The 20826-nt window shown below is 44.7% G+C and overlaps 2 protein-coding genes across 4 annotated transcripts in view; one reads left to right on the plus strand and one right to left on the minus strand.

Moving 5' to 3' along the window:
* LOC307021453 (secretagogin-like) overlaps positions 1 to 20826 on the minus strand; it is a 49675-nt gene that overhangs the window by 28522 nt on the left and 327 nt on the right. For 2 of the 3 annotated variants that reach the window (XM_079653582.1, XM_079653581.1), the window contains exon 1: positions 18286 to 18377. The exons of the other annotated variant lie outside the window; for it this stretch is intronic. In XM_079653582.1, coding sequence (XP_079509708.1) covers positions 18286 to 18352 — 67 coding nt within the window. In that variant the 5' untranslated portion in view covers positions 18353 to 18377. Of the gene's footprint in view, positions 1 to 18285; positions 18378 to 20826 lie in introns of those variants that run through there. 3 annotated transcript variants of the gene reach the window in all.
* LOC307022026 (zinc finger MYM-type protein 1-like) lies at positions 2671 to 9692 on the plus strand (the record flags this gene model as incomplete). The annotated part of the gene is made up of 2 exons (XM_079654602.1): positions 2671 to 6259; positions 6699 to 9692. Exon 2 carries the CDS (start codon positions 7245 to 7247, stop codon positions 9690 to 9692), a length of 2448 nt encoding a protein of 815 aa, XP_079510728.1. The 5' UTR covers positions 2671 to 6259; positions 6699 to 7244.

The raw sequence follows: 20826 nt of genomic DNA on the forward strand, positions 1-20826 counted from the left end.
TGAAGGCGGCTTGTGTGTGTGTGATAGAGAGAGAGTGTGATTAAAATAGCCCAATTGCTTTTACAATAAATAAATATTGAATGTGTTTAATTGAATAGGAAAGGGGTTTAACGTTAGTGGCAGGTTGTGTGTGAGAGAGAATAAATCAATCAATCAATCAATGTTTATTTATATTGCCCAATATCACAAATGTTACATTTGTCTCAGTGGACTTCACAGTTTGTACAGAATATCAGTATGACAATACGACACCCTCTGTCCTTAGACCCTCACATCGTACAAGGAAAAACTTCCAGAGAAAACCCCACAGTTTAAAGGGAAAAATGGGAGAAACCTCAGGGAGAGCAACAGAGGAGGGATCCCTCTCCCAGGACGGACAGACGTGCAATAGATGCCGTGTATAAATTGAAAAGATAATACATTTGCAACATAGGTAGTCCAAATGTTTGGAAATGCATGTGTGTATAATAAGAAGATGAATCCACGAGGATATCCATCCAGGACTTATGATCCAGGACCACAGCCACGACTCAAGATCCAGGACTCGCAATCCATGACACAGGACCGCAGGATCATCCATGACTCCGGATCCCGGCGTATATAGACACCAAAAAGAAAGAAATTTGGGGAAGCTGGGTTAATCGGAACATGAGAGTACACAGGTATAGACAAAGAGAAGGAAGAAGTAAGATGTCCCCCGACAAACTAAGCCTATATCAGCAAAACTAGGGGCTGAATCTAATCAGCCCTAACTATAAGCTTTATCAAAAAGGTAGGTCTTAAGCGCACTCTTAAAAACGGATAGGGTGTCTGCCGTCCGAACACAAACTGGAAGCTGATTCCACAAAAGTGGAGCTTGATAAGAAAAGGCTCTGGCTCCCATTGTACTTTTAGAGACTCTAGGAACAACCAACAACCCTGCATTCTTGGAACGCAATGCCCTAGTAGGACAATAGGGTATAATGAGTTCTTTAAGGTAAGATGGCGCCTGCCCATTAAGGGCTTTGTAGGCGAGAAGAAGAATTTTAAATTCTATCCTGTGTTCTATAGGGAGCCAGTGTAAGGCAGCCAGAACAGGAGTAATGTGGTCCCTTTTCCTAACTCTGGTTAGTACACGAGCTGCAGCATTTTGAATCAGCTGAAGCGACTTGACTGACTTCTTGGTACACCCTGATAATAAGGAGTTACAATAATCCAGCCTTGAAGTAACAAATGCATGGACTAGTTTCTCTGCATCGTTTTGAGGCAAGATATGCCTGATTTTTGCAATGTTACGTAGATGGAAGTAGGCGGTCCTTGAAATTGATTTTATGTGGGTGTTAAAGGATAAATCCTGATCAAATATAACACCAAGATTCCTTACAGTCTCACTGGAGGCCAAATTAATGCCATCCATAGTTAATATATCTTTAGATAATTTGTTTCGTAGATTCTTCGGGCCAAGTACAATAACTTCAGTTTTGGTCGTGTTTAACATCAAAAAAATTAAGGTCATCCACGTTTTTAAGTCCTTGAGGCAGTCTTGAATTTTATTTAGATGATTCATTTCATCAGGCTTGATTGATAAATATAGTTGAGTATCATCCGCATAACAATGAAAGTTTACAGAATGATTCCTTATAATATTGCCTAACGGAAGCATATATAGGGTGAACAAAATAGGTCCAAGCACTGAGCCCTGTGGCACTCCATGGCTAACTTTGGTTTGCATGGAAGATTCATCGTTGACACGTACAAACTGAGAGCATTCAGATAGATAGGACCTAAACCAGCCTAAAGCAGTTCCCTGTATGCCAACTAAGTGCTCTAGTCTTTGCAATAGGATATCATGGTGGATAGTATCAAATGCAGCACTAAGATCGAGCAAGACAAGAATAGAGACAAGTCCCTTGTCAGAGGCTATTAGACTGTCATTTGTGACTTTAACCAGAGCTGTCTCTGTGCTATGTTGTGTTCTAAAGCCAGACTGAAAATCTTCAAATAAATCATAGTTTTTTAAATAAGACAGATAAATAAGACAGCCCAATATTTAAAAAGAAATCTATTCTTTTTTGCAACTTTCCGCATATTTCGCAACTTCCCGCAATTTCACTGCATAAAATCTCATAAAAACCCTGCATGTTTAATCGCATAATCAAGGATTTTAGCCCGCATAATCAAGGATTTTAGCCCGCATAATCAAGGATTTTTGCCCGCGTTTTTCTCGAGGGTCTATTCATACCTGAACCAGCACATTGCATGCAAGAAGTTCCATATGTTAAGTATGAAACAGTTACTGGGACTGGTGCAGCCAGGCGATTGGTTCACAACCATCGACCTGAAGAACGCTTACTTTCATGGCGAAATTGCTCAAACACAGAAAGTATTTATGTTTTGCCTTCCAGGGGGTAGCCTACGAGTGCAACAGACTGCTGTTCGGCTACTCCCTATCCCCACGCACGTTCAGCTTTGGCGCTGCAACCGCTGCGGGACCATGGCATGAGCGTGTTCTTTTATCTGGACAACCTCATAATCATGGCCAGTTCCAGGGAATGAGCAATGTTTCACACAGCCCAATTGATCCTACACCTAACCAAGTTGGGTTGAAAAATAAGTTGCGGTCAATTGGAAGAAGAGCTCCCCCATACCTCACTAGCAGGTAGAATATCTGGGGGTGATGCTCGATGCAGGCATTTGCACACGAGCCATGGCCAAGGAAGCTGCTTTCCACCGCTGCACCTTATCCCCCCCCTCCTGGAGAGGGTGAGGCGGGAGCAGCTGTCAGTCATCCTAGTGGCCCCAGATTGCCGCCTGGTGATGTGGTACACGGGGGTAACACAGATGATGGTGGGCCAGTACTGGGCTGTTCCTCAGGTCTGGGGAGCGCTGTCTCAGGAAGCAGGTGCAATAGGGGCGTTACCCACTCTTGGCCAACCCCTCCAGGCTTGGCTCCTGAGAGGAACAAGCTGAGACAGGTGGGGCTGTCTGACAACGTTATTCAGACTATCCAAGCAGCAAGAGCAGAATCCACCACAGCCTGTTACAGGCCAAAGTGGGCGGGATTCCGGCGATGGTGTGAAGGAAGGAGTCTAGAGCCTCTGTCGTGAACGCTGGGCTCTATTCTTACCTACTTACAGATACTGGTGGACAGGGGGCAGGTCAGCCTTCAGTCAGCCGCTTATGGCGCGGTTTTTGCAGGGGGTCAGGAGGCAGCGCCCAGTAGTGCACGCCTCCGCCCAGGGGCGGACTGGCCATCGGGACGTTCGGGACGAATCCCGATGGGCCAGTAATGAAGTGGGCCGGTCGGACGATGTGGGCCGGCCGGTAACCGGCAGGGCTCGACATTATAAATGGCCCGCTGGCCCGGAACCATGATTTAGACACCAGCATAACGGACTTTCCACTTGCCCGCCACGGCTCGGGCCACTAAAAATGTCGCTTTAAAATAATTGCCCTTTGGTATTGGTATTTTGACTAGCAATTTAGTTAAATTGTTTCGTTTACCAACGCTACAACATAGCGTCCCGTGAGTCGGTTGTCGTTGTTGGGTGAAAAGCAAACAGCTGTTTGCTGCGGAGCGCAGCGCGAGCAGGCTCCCGTGAGCGCTCCTTCACTACAGACTATCGCGCCACCTAACCATTCGCCAAAATGTTTTTAATACCAGCGGTAACCGGCCAAGCGCCGGGCAAAAAACAATCTTCAAATAAAAGAAAGTCACCGGAGGAGTTAAAGGAGAGTGACAGGGAGCATGAGAAGAAGAGGGAGAGAAAGTTTCAGCCAGCTTGATCGATGGAGTTGGCTTCTAGTGGTGCAGTGACGCGTCCTAAAACCCTTTTATAATCTATCGATTAGATTTATAATTTGAAAATTATAAAATTAGGGTAGACATGTGGAGATTATCCGGCTGAACAAAACGTGCATTTATCAAACAGGTTTGTTTTCCACAGATCTTATTTCCAGCTATTTTCCAAAACCCTGTGGAGAAATCCCATTGCTTTTTGTCGAGGAAACCAGCAGCTTACTTCCTGGTTTTAGGACGCGTCACTGGCTGCACCTCTCAATATTATGCCAATATAAACAAGGTCTTCTGTCGGCTCTGTACATCAATGCCGACCTATGCTGACAATTAAGTGAAGAGTAGACAATATAAAAGGTATTGGCGAAATGTCCCAGCAGTTTAGGATAATGAAGGTTCTAATCAAATCAATTACATAGCCATTACATGTCTAACTCCTAATGACAGGAAGGCAGAAAGTGCATTATACAAATAATAATACTCATAATAATAGCATTTTTTAACAATGACCACAATATCATTATTTTAATAAACCAAATATGAACAATTGAGAAAAATGAGGAAGAACTGATGATTCAATGTTGTAGTACAAGTAGTAATGTAGTTAGTGCATACATTACTATTGCAACAAATGTGTTAATTTTTTTCATTATTAGTCAATTTCTTTTTTGGACGAATGCTTCGGGCCAGTGGTTACAATGGTGTGGCCAGTGATAATATAATGCAAGTGGCATTTTACCCTTAATGTCTTGCTCTGTGGTAAGTCACAAGCACCGCGGTGGGCCGGCGGTACCGAAGTGGGCCGGTCGAGAGTCCCCGGCTGATTTGTAGTCCCAGTCCGCCCCTGCCTCCGCCCCACAGTGGGACCTGCCGTTGGTGCACGAGGTTCTGGTCACAGAACTGTTTGAGCCTCTGGAGCACTCCTCCCAGAAAGCACTGTCATGGAAGACAGCATTCCTACTTGCCTTGACTTCGGCCAAAAGAGTGTCCGAGCTGACCGCTCTGTCGGTGCACCCAAGCTGCCTTTTGATCCGGGGCGACCCTCAGACCGAACCCCTCCTTTACTCCTAAGAGCCTAAGGAGTTTGTTCAGGTCAAGGGCTATTCAATTAGGTGGCTTTAATCTTTCACCCCATATTGAGGCCAGGGAGGCTAAATTGCACCTCCTCTGCCCAGTGCATGCGCTAGCATGTTATGCAGAGCGCACGGCTGCCATTAGACGCACTGAACAGCTGTTTGTGTGCTTTGGGGATGGTGTGGCTGGAAAAGCTCTCTCCAAGAAGCGCCTAACAGGATGGCTATGCGGGTGCATTATACATGCCTATTGACGGGCGGGGAGAGCCCTCACCACTGGGGTCCGTGCACATTCTACACGGGCTGTGGCTGTGCAGCCTTATTCTGCGGCGTGAGTGTAGAAGATATATGCACAGCGGCGTCTTGGTCTACGCCAGGCTCCTTCATAAAATGTTAGCTCCTGGACATGTCTGGTTCCTTCTCATCGTCTGTGCTTGCCGAGGCAACGCATGCCTGGGGAGAGGGGGGGTGGCTGTGGGTCAGCAGCTGTCTGAACCCCCCCACCCCGGACATAAAGCACTTTTGTTTTCCCATGCTCCTGAGGGACTCGGGAGACATGGTGCGCAATCCAGGGCTGAATGCAGGCTGGGAGAGCCTTCCTCACTATTGTCCATGCATGTGAACTCTGGGCAACACGGCGCGCGGTAGGCTCCACACAATTTTTTCCATGCACACTCTACACGAGGTAAGCCTGTGTGAGTGTGCCTTATCCAAGTTGCGGCCCCGACTTCTCCACGGTTACAACCGGATGGGAGGAAGTGGGGATGCAGTGGTTGTTAGCCAAAATACCGGTCAGGGACGGTGTGGTGGGTCGATGTTGTTGGACGACAGGGCGTTTATACATCGGGGCTCCGCCCACTGTACCCATAGAGTCCAGTAGAGGGCGGAGCCTGTGTGAAATATAACGGGGGGTTAAGTGTTGTAACCCTAGTTATATAAGCACAGGCGGAGCCCTCTACCTGGGGGCAGTGGTGTAGTCTACGTGATACGCTGGTATACGCTGTATACCCACTAGAAAATGCCAGTGATTTCCTTATGCCCTCTTAAAAATGAGCGATGATACGTAACAACATCATTTTGTGACTTCGCTTTTACGCTTTCGCCCCCTTCTGTGTTAATACTTTTGGACGTCTGGGGCTTCCGTCGCCTTTGGCCTGTTGCTAAGCAACAGCAACACACTTTGTTCGGCTCTGACAAACCCCACGTTTCTCTAACGTTATCAGAATTTGATCCTTCCATCATTCAAGTTCGCGGAGCGCTAAACAGGAAGCAAACATGAAACGAAAACAGACGAAAATATTTTTATGTTTTCCGAAGTTTTCCCCTATTACCACTACAGAAGAAGAGCCAGGTCAGGCGGCTGTCCTAAAGGTGACAGAGAACGAGCCCGGTGCTACCGCAAATTTACCCGGTAAGTGGAATTAGCATGGTTATCATTAACGTAACAGTAGCTGGAATGTAAGAACAGGCATCCTTGGTTAGAGTGGAGGGACAGAAAGTTAGGTAAATGTCAGCACACATGCAAAGGAAAGCTGATCTAAACAACAGAAATTCATAAAGTCAATGACTATGCAAATGAGAGTTAATTCATGGTCATGTTAAAAGTGCATTTAAAAAATTTGCACCATTATATTACTATATGTTAGTTATCAGTAGTTGTCAAATAATTAGCTATTGAAAAAGTGGAACATTTTTCTCCTTTTATCTGCTTTTCATGCATTTGTTAGCCATGATGTAAATATTGTAAGCAGTTTATTAAATACTTTTGAGTAAATCTTGGCTCTTTTCTGCAGATATTATTGGTAAAAACTTGTATTATGCTAATTATTCATGGTTTTGTTTATTTCCAGGTTGTGCTCTTTGCAGCGCTACAAAATCAACAGGTGTCCTCACAGAAAAACGAGTGTCTATGTCTGAGGAGTGGGTGCACTTTAAGATCCAGTCCTCAGATTCAAGCAGATCAACATCTCTGGCCTCTTTGAGAAACAAGATTAGACGACATGAGACGTCCAGAGCACACAAAATAGCCCAGGAGCTCACATAGGCGAAGTTTGGGGGGGTTCCCGGGGTGCCCGGCACCCCCTGGTGGCCGGAGTCTTTTTTTTATTTTTTTAGTTATGATGTACAGATAGTAGGTGGCCTAGATAAATATAACTCTGGAACGCTATATCAATAAATGCAAACTCAATAAACATAATACATTTAAATCCACAAACATATTGTCTCAGTGTGTACTGCTGTCAGAGACAGAACATTACTCAAAAATGAGTCTACACAGACGATCTGTGCAGCTGCTGCGCCCTCACACGCTGCACGCACATGCGCACTTTGAGCACTCAAATTCAGACAAGTCGAGTCTGCCAGCCGCCAAAACCTGACAGGAGAAGACAAAAAAAATGGATATACGCAGGTTCTTCGCAACCAAAACAACTCCAGTTTCGGATTCAAGTTCCAGCGCCACCGTTGCTGCCACCCAAGCTGCACCTGCTCCGGACCCGCCAGTCCCGCCTCGCCCGTCGACCAGCCACCACATCTTGGCGCCGGTCGGCACCGCAGCTCTCGCCGCTTGCAATCCCTGTGAGACAGCCTCTGATGGCGGTCAACTTCCCAGTGACCTAGGAGATAAAAGTGTGGGCCCCAAACAGCCAGTGCTTCCTGTTTTCCCACAACACAAAATTGGAGATAGAAATCGTTGCTTTTCTGCATTCTTTTATAACAAGCATCCGTGGCTGGAGTACTCGGTTTCAAGGGACGCAGTGTTTTGTTTTTGTTGCCGCCACTTTTCCAAGGAGATTGGAGAGGAGGAAGACACACTAGCTAAACAAGGCGGGCGATATTGGAGTAAGCTAACTGAGAGGCTGATAAAGCATAGCTCTTGTGAAAAACACAAGGCCTGCATGAGACTGTGGGAGGGCTACAAGGAAACTGAAAAGCATGGATCCGTCAGAGTCCACTTGTCAACCAGTCACCAGAACACAGTGGATAAAAACAGGGAGTATTTGACAAAGGTCGTGGATGTCGTTAAGCTGCTGTCTCAACTGGGCCTCCCTTTCCGTGGACATCGGGAAATACAATGGAGAAAAAAGGAAATACAAGAAAATAAAAATGAAAAAAAGCACACAAATACAGTCGATACAGAAACAGATCAAAGCAAGCCGGATGATGATGATGAAACAAAGGGAAACTTTTTGAGTCTGTGCGACTTCCTCGGCAAGTATGACCCAAGTTTCCGCAAAATGCAGGATGAGAAGTACTTTAATTGTACAAGTCCAGATTTTCAAAACGAGGTCATCTCTTTGTGTGCAGAGCTAGTCAGAGAGGAAATAGCAAATGCAGTGCGTGAGACTGGTTTTTTCACGGTTATCGCGGATGAGGCCAAATCATCAAAGTCTGAACAACTGTCTGTGTGTATCAGATATGCAGAAAAGCTACAGGTTAAGGAGCGATTAATCTGCTTCATTGACTGCTCTGCCTCCCGAGATGCTGCTGGGATTGTTGAGGGTATCAAGAAGGGGTTGGAGTCATGTGGACTGCAGGACGTCCCAATAGTCGCACAGTCGTATGATGGGGCCTCAGTTATGTCTGGGCATTTAACTGGAGTGCAGCAGCGTATCAAGGAAGATTACCCCTTTGCCATCTACGTACATTGCATGGCCCATAAACTTAATCTGGTCCTGGTGGAATCATGCACAGTCAACAGAGACATCAAAATGACGTTAAATGTTATTGATAAGCTGTACTCCGTGTTTTCAGAACCAAGCAACCACCACAGGTTTCTGGCGATGCAGAAAACACTCGAGATGAAGGCAAAGGAAATTGGGCAACCCAGTGACACGCGTTGGGCGAGCAAATGGCGATGCGTATTTGCGGTTAAATCACATTATGTGCCTATCACACGCTGTCTGAAGGAGATGGTGGATGAAGGAGAGAAATGGTCAGTGGAAGCAAGTGGGTTGTATAATCACATGACCACACCTGGCTTCATCGCCTACCTCATTATCCTTGAGGACCTACTGCGGGTTGTGCACGTTGTTCACAAGAAACTTCAGTCCAAATCCACAACACTTGCAGATGCTGCCTCCACGATCAACAGTCTGAGAGCACACTTGAGGGAACGCAGAGGAGAGGAGGAAGGTTGGCAAGACATATGGAGCCAGATCAAGCAGTTTGGCGAGGACGTCGGCATGCCAGTTGCCACTGCAGAAAGTGACCCCCCCTCCATGGCAAAGCGAAAAAGAAGTTCAAGACCCCCTTTGTCGCTTTACCAGTATGTAGTGGGGGCCACACTTGGGCAGCGCCAACGAGATGAAAGGAATGAGGAAATAGACGGACAATTTGAGGCTCACGCCATCTACTGTCATGCCAATATGATGGCCGAGTTGGACAGACGGTTTTCAGGTGAAGCCATGGAGCTTGCAGCGGCATGTGATGCTGTGATAAAGTGTGAGAAGAAAGGCATTGAACCACTTCTGAGAAAATATGCAAGCCTCAAGATCGTCCATCCACAGCTGGTGACAGCAGAAATGGACCTGATAAAATGTGCTGTCCAATCTCCCATTAACCTGAAGGACCTGCAAAACGAAGTGAGCAAGGAGAGCTATCCAAACTTCTTCCCATTACTCCAGCTTGCACTGACACTGCCCATTGGATCAGCGACATCAGAGAGAAGTTTCTCAGCAATGAGGAGGAGGATCAGAAACTGGCTGAGAACTACAATGATCCAGGAGAGATTTTCTGATCTGGCCCTGCTGCACATTGAGGGAGATTTGACTGCAAAACTGTCAGTTGAGAAGATAGTGGACATCTATGCCAGCCGGAAAAAGAGGCGCCTGATGCTGCACTAGGTAAGCCATTCATTCAAATTATTTCGTTTTGTTGAGCTTAAATGCGTAATTGCGCAGCATCTGCATCCGGGGATAGCCAGCTGCAGTAAGCAGCAGACACCGCTCCACGCTCAAACCAAAATCCTCCAAATCCTCCCGTTTGCGTTGTGCTCACATGCTTCGGTCCTGCTAGCGGCCGCTGCTGACAGTTGTGGGGCAGAGACGCTGAATGCATGGAGATCATAATCACTAGATGACGGTGAACAAAAGTCATTACTTTGTTGGTTGGCTTTGTTTTCATCGCTGAAATTAGGTCAAAATGTGATAAAACTGCTGTGCTTATATCCTACAGTTATTAGTTAGTATGCCTATACAGTTCATTAAAAAGTGTGTGAGCATTGGGGAACATTGATCCTACAGACCTCTGTGTTATAGCCAAATTATAGCAGCAGTATGTGCCGCAGCAGCCGTTTTATTTTGCGGCGAGTTCCGCTGCCATAGTAATTTCATCTATTGGGCATATTAGTTATGAAAACACACCTGCAGTAGCCTGTAGGCTATCCTGATCAATTTTCATGTATGAATCCTTATGTTGCAGCCTATAGCTATACATTACATTTGTAGTTATTTTTTGGCACCCTCAACCTTAAAGTTCAAACTTCGCCCATGGGAGCTCACGGAGAAGGGTGGACAGGATTTAGTTGGAAATTTGCTGAGAGCTGTGTCAGAGACAGTGTTTGCAGTAGGCCATATTGAGATTTTGATAAAAATGTCGATTAATTGTTCAACCCTAGAAGATAAGTGGGCTTTTTCCATCATTGTTCATTCTTTTATTTTTTTATTGTTAATGTCTCTGGCAGTTAAAAGTCACATAAAAATGCTTATAATACATTGACATGTTGATAACACATAACCAGTCTCAAGACTAGTCTATGCATTAGTAAGTGTGATGGTGTTCATGAGGTGTTGCTTCGAGACAGGATGAATACAATTATTACAGTATACCCACTACAAAAAAGTAGACTACACCACTGCCTGGGGGCCCTCTCTTTTCTAAGCCGCTCGCTGAAGAGTGTGTAGGATAGCGGGCGGAGGGCGTAGCCGCATTATATACTGTGGGCCTACACGCGCATTCAGGTAGGCTCGCCCCGATTGGCCGGCTACGTTTACGTAACTCAGTAGGTGAAAGCACGCACAGCATGATAGAGTAGTACCCATAGAGTCCAGTAGAGGGCTCCGCCTGTGCTTATAACTAGGGTTACAATCAAGCGGCAAACTCTGTGGAAAAGCCGGGACGCCAAAACGGAAGTGGCACACACTGCAGTTCATATATTGGCCGATAGGGACTGACTGCAGAAAGGAGCAATTTCCATAGACCCCCATGTTAAAATGCCCAACTTTACAGCAGAAAAAAACATGTTTCTACCCATGGATGCAATAAATATTATTATGAATATAGTTAGATTCCACCTTCATGATTATGGATCTGTGAGTGAATTGTTTTCTAACACGAGCCTTTTATTTATATTAGGTCTTAAAGTCTTTGCATAAATTAGGGCGTGGTCACATTGAGTGACGGCTCTGTGAAGTGACTGCTGCTGTTAGCTTCTTGTCTCTCTGCTAGCTGCTCCGTGAAACTACAGGCACTCTGCCTGTTCAGCTCATCCAGGGAACACAACTTGCCCCCGGCCGTGTTTGTTTGTTCTTCATGCTTATATATCGGACTATTGTGACTCGCTCTGCGGTTGAAACAGACGCTGCATGAATGCGGTTTTGCGGTAAGTGAAATTTGAGTACTTATTTATGTGTTAAGGATTTTAATCAGCTACGTAATTAATGTTACGGCTTGGGTTAGCGTGTAAGCGAGTGGTAGCTACGTCGGTGCTAACGATGCTAATAGTAGCCTCCAAGTTAAAATCATAGACTATATTTATAAAGCTTAAAACGAAATAGACAAGTGTTAAGCGTTAAGTGGGATAATACTGTTGAACAAACGGCTTCTGTTTGAGGTTGATCAAATAATGTCATCCTTGTAACTTAGAGAGATGATTATTATGTAGGTAGGAACTGTATGCATGCTAAGGTTAATTTAAATTGGCTATGCTCAAGTATGTAGACAAGCTAATGTCGAAGTAGTGTATGTGAAATCAACCTCACAACAAGATGTGTGTATATTACAATTATTAATGTCATATTTCAAGATGATTACTTAGATATTACAATATGGTTGGTTGAGCTGGAGTTCATTATTGAGCTTACACGTTAACATCACAGTCATCTGAAGAACAAACCCAAACCTTGTTGTTTTTATGAATTGCATTACCAAATTGGTATCAAATAAACAGTAAGCATTGGTAACACAACTTCCAAAGTTACAGTAGAATAAAAAAGGACCCTGACTCGGACAATACACAATCCAACATGTTCAACAGAAGAGAATCAGTTATATTGTTTGTACACATGTTACTTTACATATATATCTGTTTGTTGAAGGTGTCCAGGTGATGCAGACAGGCTGGACCAGAGAGTGAGAGACAGAACTGGACTCCTCAGAGCAGGGAACTTCAGCACAGGTACAAATACTATTTTTTTCATACTGTACAAAAAATCAAGAAAGTATTGACTTTAATACACTGATATACATTCCATTAAACAATACTAGATCACCTACACACCAGTGAAGTTGAGGGTTTTTTCTGTACAAAAAGTTACATTTAGATGTTAACAAGCAATATGATTTTGTCAGCTTTCTAATTTAATGTATTAAAGGCAAAGATATATAACACATAGTGAGAACTGCTACTATTTATCTCTCAATATTGTCTGTAAAAAAACGTGGTAAAAGTTATTCTTTCAGTGAGACAACCTTATATATACAGTCTAAGGCAGGGGCGGCCAACCCGCGGCTCTCGAGCCGCATGCGGCTCTTTGTATATTTATATATATATATATATATATAAATTTATATATATATATATATATATAAATATATAGCACCAAATTGCAAATAATCTATAACTACTGTATAATCTATAACTACTGTCACTTTTCACATTGAACATGTGCTCTTTTATTAAATAAACTAAACACTTTCATTTTAAGTTGTGAGTTTATTGTTTTTGACCCTAAGAAACACTGATGCATTAATCAATAACAATAATCCACAGCTCCTCTCTCTGCTCCAGAGGATTTAAAAAATATATATCCCAATGCCACAAAAATGCATCAGTGACGTGGTTGAAATCTTGTCTCCAGAAAACAAAAAACTGAAACAAGCGGTATCAGTGACTGTGTGTTTGATGTGGCTCTTTGCAGTAACATAGACAAAATGTGGCTCTTAATCTCTGACTGGTTGGCCACCCCTGGTCTATGGAGACAACAGAGCAAGCTTCTACAGTTGCATTACGTTTTGATAACAGATAAATATTATTTTGATAATAACAATGTTGATGAACTTCATACTTTTCATTCATAATCTGATTGTCTTTGTAGCTCACTGTTGAAATAAAAAAAAAACATTACAATTACAAAATAATTATATCTACAGCCCCTAAACACACAAACACACCGCTTTCATAAGTAACACACTTGTTCTGCAATAATATGTTTTATGTTTCCACCTCTCTGAAGAACCAGCACCTTACCGTGGTAGAGAGGTTTGTGTGCCCTGATGAACCTGGGGGCTGTGTTGTCTGGAACCTTGTGTTCCTGGTAGGGTCTCCCATGGCAAATTGGTCTCAGGCAAGGGGCCAGACTAAGATTGGTTCACAAGACCTCATGAAAGACGACACACGAAGTGAGGATACCCGGCCCGGAGGAAGCCCGGGGTCCCCTTCTGGAGCCAGGCCCAGGAGGAGGACTCGTCGGCGAGCGTCTGGTGGCCGGGCTTGCCACGGAGCCCGGCCGGGCACAGCCCGAAAAGGCGACGTGGGCAACACCTCCGCTTCTCCGTCCCGCGGGCCCACCACCTACGGGAAACAGCGATGGGGTCGGGTGCGCTGCCAGAAGGGTGGCAGTGAAGGCAGAGGGTCTCGACGGACCAGACCCGGGCGACAGAAGCTGGCTTTGGGGATGTGGAACGTCACCTCTCTGGGGGGGAAGGAGTCGGAGCTTGTGCGGGAGGTGGAGCGTTACAAGTTGGATCTGGTTGGGCTCACCTCTATGAACAGCGTCGGCTCTGGAACGTTACTTCTGGATAGGGGTTGGACTCTATTCTTCTCCGGAGTTGCTCAAGGTGTGAGGCGCCGGGCGGGTGTTGGGATACTCACAAGTCCCCGGTTGGGTGCTTCGTTGTTGGAGTCTACCCCAGTGGACGAGAGGGTCGCCTCCCTACGCCTGCGGGTTATGGGGGGGAAAACTCTGACTGTTGTGTGTGCTTATGCACCCAACAGCAGTTCAGAGTATACGGCCTTCTTGGAGACCCTGGAAAGAGTCCTGTATGGGGCTCCTGAAGGGGACTCTTTAATCTTGCTGGGAGACTTCAACGCACATGTGGGCAATGATGGAGACACTTGGAGGGGAGTGATTGGGAGGAACGGCCCCCCTGATCTGAACCGGAGTGGTGGTTTGTTACTGGACTTCTGTGCTAGTCATGGATTGGCCATAACAAACACCATGTTCGAATATGGAGTACAGAGCACCCTAGGCAGAAGGTCCATGATCGATTTCGTTATCGTATCATCGGACCTGAGGCCGTATGTTTTGGACACTCGGGTAAAGAGAGGGGCGGAGTTGTCAACTGATCACCATCTGGTGGTGAGTTGGGTCGAGTAGCGGGGGAAGCCTCTGGATAGACCTGGTAAGCCCAAACGTGTAGTTCGGGTGAACTGGGAACGTCTGGAGGAGGCCGAAGTTCCGGAGGCCTTCAACTCACACCTCCGGCGGAGCTTTTCGGGCATTCCTGTGGAGGTTGGGGACATTGAACCAGAGTGGTCGGTGTTCAAAGCCTCTATTGCCGAAGCCGCGGCGGGGAGCAGTGGTCTCAAGGTCCTAGGTGCCTCAAGGGGCGGTAACCCTTGAACCTCCTGGTGGACACCGGTGGTCAGCGAAGCCATCCGACTGAAGAAGGAGGCCTTCAGGGATTTGTTATCCCGGGGGACTCCCGAGGCAGCTGCAAGGTACCGACAGGCCCGAAGGGCAGCAGCCTCAGCCGTGGCCGAGGCAAAGCAGCGGGTGTGGGAGAAGTTAGGAGAAGACATGGAAAAGGACCTTCGGGCGGCACCAAAGTTGTTCTGGAAAACTGTCCGACACCTCAGGAGGGGGAAGCAGGGAACCATCCAAGCTGTGTACATTAAGGATGGGACGTTGTTGACCTCAACTGATGGAGTGTTAGGGCATTGGAAGGAGCACTTTGAGGAACTCCTGAACCCGACAACTCCGCCCTCTATGTTAGAGGCAGAGTTGGAGTATGACGGGGGATCGACACCAATCTCCCGGGGGGAGGTCACTGAGGTCGTCAAACAACTTCACAGTGGCAAAGCCCCGGGGGTGGATGAGATCCGCCCAGAAATGCTGAAGGCTCTGGGTGTTGAGGGACTGTCATGGTTGAAACGTCTCATCAACGTTGCGTGGAAGTCGGAAACAGTACCGAAGGAGTGGCAGACCGGGGGGGTGGTTCCCCTTTTTAAAAAGGGGGATCAGAGGGTGTGTGCCAATTACAGAGGCATCACACTACTCAGCCTCCCCGGGAAAGTTTACTCTAAGGTACTCGAAAGGAGGGTTAGGCCGATTGTCGAACCTCAGATTGAGGAGGAACAATGCGGATTCCGTCCTGGTCGTGGTACGACGGATCAGCTTTTTACTCTCGCAAGGATCCTGGAGGGGGCCTGGGAGTACGCTTATCCAGTCTACATGTGTTTTGTAGACTTGGAGAAGGCGTATGACCGGGTTCCCAGGGAGTCACTGTGGGAGGTGCTGCGGGAGTATGGGGTGAAGGGGTCTCTACTCAGGGCCATCCAATCTCTGTACTCCCAAAGCGAGAGCTGTGTCCGGGTCCTCGGCAGTAAGTCGGACCCATTTCAGGTGAGGGTTGGCCTCCGCCAGGGCTGCGCTTTGTCACCAATCCTGTTTGTAAGATACATGGATCGGATTTCGAGGCGTAGTCGTGGGGGAGGGGGTCTGCAGTTCGGTGGACTAAGGATTGCACCACTGCTTTTTGCAGATCATGTGGTTCTGATGGCTTCATCGGTCTGCGACCTTCAGCACTCACTGGATCGGTTCGCAACCGAGTGTGAAGCGGCTGGGATGAGGATCAGCACCTCCAAATCTGAGGCCATGGTTCTCAGCAGGAAACCGATGGACTGTCCACTCCAAGTAGGGAATGCGTCCTTACCCCAAGTGAAGGAGTTCAAGTATCTCGGGGTCTTGTTCTCGAGTGAGGGAACAATGGAGCGTGAGATGGGTCGGAGAATCGGAGCAGCGGGAGCGGTACTGCAGTCGTTTTACCGCACCGTTGTGACGAAAAGGGAGCTGAGCCAGAAGGCAAAGCTCTCTGTCTACCGAGCCATTTTCGTTCCTACCCTCACCTATGGTCTTGAAGGATGGGTCATGACCGAAAGAACGAGATCGCGGGTACAAGCGGCCGAGATGGGTTTTCTCCGCAGGGTGGCTGGTGTCTCCCTTAGGGATAAGGTGAGAAGTTCGGTCATCCGGGAGGGACTCGGAGTTGAACCGCTCCTCCTTCGCGTCGAAAGGAGCCAGTTGAGGTGGTTCGGGCACCTAGTTAGGATGCCACCTGGGCGCCTCCCTAGGGAGGTGTTCCAGGCACGTCCAGCTGGGAAGAGACCAAGGGGTAGACCTAGAACAAGATGGAGGGATTATATCTCTTCGCTGGCCTGGGAGCGCCTTGTGATCCCCCAGTCAGAGCTGGTTGATGTGGCCAGGGAAAAGAAAGTTTGGGGCTCTCTGCTGGAACTGCTACCTCCGCGACCCGACCACGGGAGAAGATGGATGGATGGATGTTTCCTGTCATTTTTGTTAGGAAAGGACATGCCTGAAAGACACAACATTTTCTCCTTCTCTGAGGGTCAAGAAGAACATCCAAGAGGAAAATTAAAAGCTGATGCTATGAGATTTTAAGACCAGTACAATACTTTTATTATAAAAACAGTCAGCTGATCGAATGCACCTATTTCCACATCTACACTCCATCAGCTGATTATTTCTATTTGCCTCACTTTATGAGCTTCGCATCACTTGTGCCTTGTACTGCAGAGTTTGCAACGTCACAAATAAATGGAGCCAATCTTCAGTCAGATGTAATCTAACATTTTCAGTAAGAATAATGGACAAAAGGAGTGCAAATACAATTTATTGAAATGTGAACCAAAACTTAATCAAACATGTTTTAAATAAAAAGCACATATGGACAGAAGGTGTAAAACTATTAAAGTAAACACATTTAGTCAAATAAAGTGACAGGCTAGGCCTGTGCAGTTGGTATCAGCTTTGCCCAGCATGGGCTCCTCCATCAGGCCTGGACCTCCTCACAGAGGAAAGACCCTCAGTCCTCTCCAAACCAAAAGACAGGACGTCCATCACACGGAGGTTTCTCCCTGAAGTCTCTGCAGCTTTCTGGACACCACGCTGTCTCAATCCGTCCAAACTGAATATGAGAGGGGGGAAAAGGAAAATAACAAATGCTTTAGACAATAAGAAACATAAAGTGGACTGTTGAGTTGCTCATTTTTTTTAGATTGTCAATACTATTACTGTATAACTAATATATCAGGTTAAGAAGCACATTCAAATAAAGATTGGTCTTTAAATACATGTTGTCTTTTGAATTGTTTGTCTAAAGTCAAGGATCTAGAACTGGTACTTAGTTTTAATGATACAGTCTGGTTATTATGCTGTTTGGAGGAGGCCTCACAGGTAAGAGCACTAACTAGCTACCATCACATGTACCTTAGCTTGACTTAAATGTATTAAACGTATAATTAAGTGATATCAAAATATAAATCACTAATGTCATGCAAACATATTAATATTTGCTTGATTCCAGTGTTGAATTTAGCACAATTGCATACAAACGTTAAGGGATTTTAAGATTCTGAAGTATTATGCAAAAAACTCAATAACTTAGATTATTATTTATAGTTTTGCTGAATAGTTTCATGTCCGCTTACCTTAGAAACGTAAAATGCCACGGCAGTGTGCAGATGGGGAGCATGTTAGCTTAGCTTGGTAGCTTCAGCTAGCACTGGAACTTTCAGCTCGGTGGCCGCAGGTCCCGGGTTATGGCTAGAAAGGATCCGTCTAGTGTAAATATGACGTCACGTTCTCGTTGTAACTCTCGTTGTAATCGGAGCGGCTCGGAAACACATCTACAGCAGTAACATGATGCAACATACACAGTAATGCAGCAGCAATATTAATAGAGAAACATCAGACTTAATATTAAAACACTGCAAGGGAACATGTTATTGCACCAGGAGCTATCTTGGGACTTTTACTGTGACAACGTTGACTTGCCTGTGAATAAAAAATAAACCATAGTGTTGGTGATCTACAGTGTTGTCATTCTTCTTTGAACACCAACAAGACCGCTAACACCCTATTTCAACAATCACACTCCCTGTCATTGACATAATTAATAGATAGTTTAGCTTCTCACCATCATTTGCTGTGGCCAACTGATGTGAACGATCGTAACTGAAAGGCTGCCTGCCAAACGTAAACATTCAGCCACGTGACATTCAGCCAAACTCTCGCGAGAGTTTTACACAAGACGGATCCTTTCTAGTCATAACCCAGGTCCCGCCTCGGCTCCGCCTCTTTGCCCTTATTTGGAGCAGGCTTGAGTAGGTGGGAGTTGAACTCTGACGTCACTGTCGAGCCGTTAGTGGCTGACTCCGCCTACTAAGGGCTTCTCGGCAACTCTGCAGAATCCTATGGGTGACGTCATGGACCCTTTGCCATTTATATATAGACAAGTTTACGCGCCAAAACACGGGTAGCGCCATGACACTACACAAATGCACTTCATTTCCGCCGGAAGTCTTTTGCACAGCGTCTGTCGGTGTAAACCGATGTAAACAGTCAGACGGGCACTGGTGTAAACACAGCGATTTCGATGCTAACAGTGATGCTAGCTTGGGAACACGATTCTACTTCTTTGACTGGAGATGGCGTTACTCTCCCCCACCCGAATTCAGTGCAAAACTGGGAGGATAACATGACGACGTGGCCCAGCATAAAACCAAAATAAACTGCCTTATTTAGGTCATGCCCACAGGAGCCAACAGTTGTCTGTTGTTTACATAATGCACAATTTACATGATCTCTTTATGCTGTGCAATATATCATATGTGCCTGTACTGTTTGAGTGAAAATAAAGTTTGATGTAATTTAATTTCATTATTGCACTGTTATTGCATTATTGCATTTCATATGTTCCTTAGAGTGCTACAATTTCTTTTAACACAGTTCATCATTCATATTAAGCTCATACTGTACATAAATAACACTGAATGAATTAATTGTTGAGAGGAAACTAAAGAAATGGCTTCAACAAGAAAGATCACATGTTTAATCCTAACAGGTATTACAAATTAAAATATAAAAGCAGCCCACACAATTACATCACTATGAAAATATTCATATATAATATTAAAAAATACAATGCATGCAGTATTTGTTGTGTTTATCTGTATTTAATGAACAACATGGCTGGGTGCTGGGTGCTGGTTTGTGGTCGTAGCACTCTCTATCTAACCACTCGTTCAGGTGCTTTCTCGAGTGATTGCAACCAACTACCGCACACGTAGTTCCCGAACCACTTTTCTTCATGTTGTAATTGTTATATCCTCTTTGTCTCTGCGATATCAGTGCTTTGTCGGCACAACGGAGCTAGCTAGCAAAACAAACCCAGTCCGCCAAAACGGAAGTGCATTGCATCGAAGGGAGGAGTTCAGGATGTAGAGCGGAAACGGCTCAATAACTTGTGTATACAGTCTATGGTTACAATACGTAACCCCCCCGGTTTCATCCCAGTATAGCTGGATGTTTGAACTTCAAACTGATTATCACCGATATTGTCAGGAAAAATTATTTAAAGAATCATCATCGTTATTATTTAATTAATTCTGTTGTCTTTCCACTATTGATAAGTTAATAATGATGCTGTTTAAAATCACAAAAAGTATTTCTGGTTCCTGACAGCTTTATTTTCCCTAAATCATAAAAAATGTTTTGTACAATACTTGTTTTTTTTAAAGGCAAGTAATAATAATAAATACAACTTTAGTGAAATATATCTAACAAATGTTTGAAAATTACCAACATTATCAATTAATCAATTTAATTTGTACATATAATCGAGTTATCTGTAATTACCTGCATTAACCTGCATTTAAATTGCGGTCGAACAGCTGTCTGTTAATAAGATAAGACTTTATTTATCCCCGAGGGGAAATGCAGGCGTTTATAGCAGCAACAGGGTCAGAGTGAAAAACAGGATTCACACAAGGTAATAAAGATAAAATATAATACTCATTTAAATAATGATACAATTTTTTTTAAATAAAGTGATAAAGTTAGATAGTAACTGTTGAAAGCATTTGAATGGACATACAGTATACACATATTTTCAATGTTGTAATATCATGACTTAAAATAATATTGCACTATAGGTTAAAAGGGCCTTTAGATGTATATTTTATCCTGTTTTATTGTATTCTACTCCATTCTACCCTTATATTTCTCTACTCTACCATATATTACATCATAACCATACTTTTTCCTATACCTATATAGCTCATCATAATTTAGCAGGAAATACTATATTATGTTAATATGTTTCCCTTTTTTGCATTGCATTCTATTTCATTAAAATGTCTAAATCAACACAAACAGTAACTTTATTTAAAAATATATTAAATATATAAATGTAATTTTTTTTAATAAATAGAGCATCTGTCACAATTTCCTACTCCCTTGGGATGAATACATTATTTTGAAGACATGCAATTGGTATGGTGTACACTGTTAACATAGACCTAACAAAACAACATACACTGACGCTATTAGATTACAATGTATGTCTCCATTTGTTGTTCATTTTTTATATTTTCTTTTCTTTTGTACCATTTATTTTTTTCTGTTGGCTTCCTCTATTTATCTGTACCAATCCTGTCTTTGTGCTGCTCCAATAATT

The sequence above is a fragment of the Notothenia rossii genome (assembly GCF_949606895.1).
Source record: "Notothenia rossii genome assembly, chromosome: 10".
Classification (NCBI taxonomy): domain Eukaryota; kingdom Metazoa; phylum Chordata; class Actinopteri; order Perciformes; family Nototheniidae; genus Notothenia; species Notothenia rossii.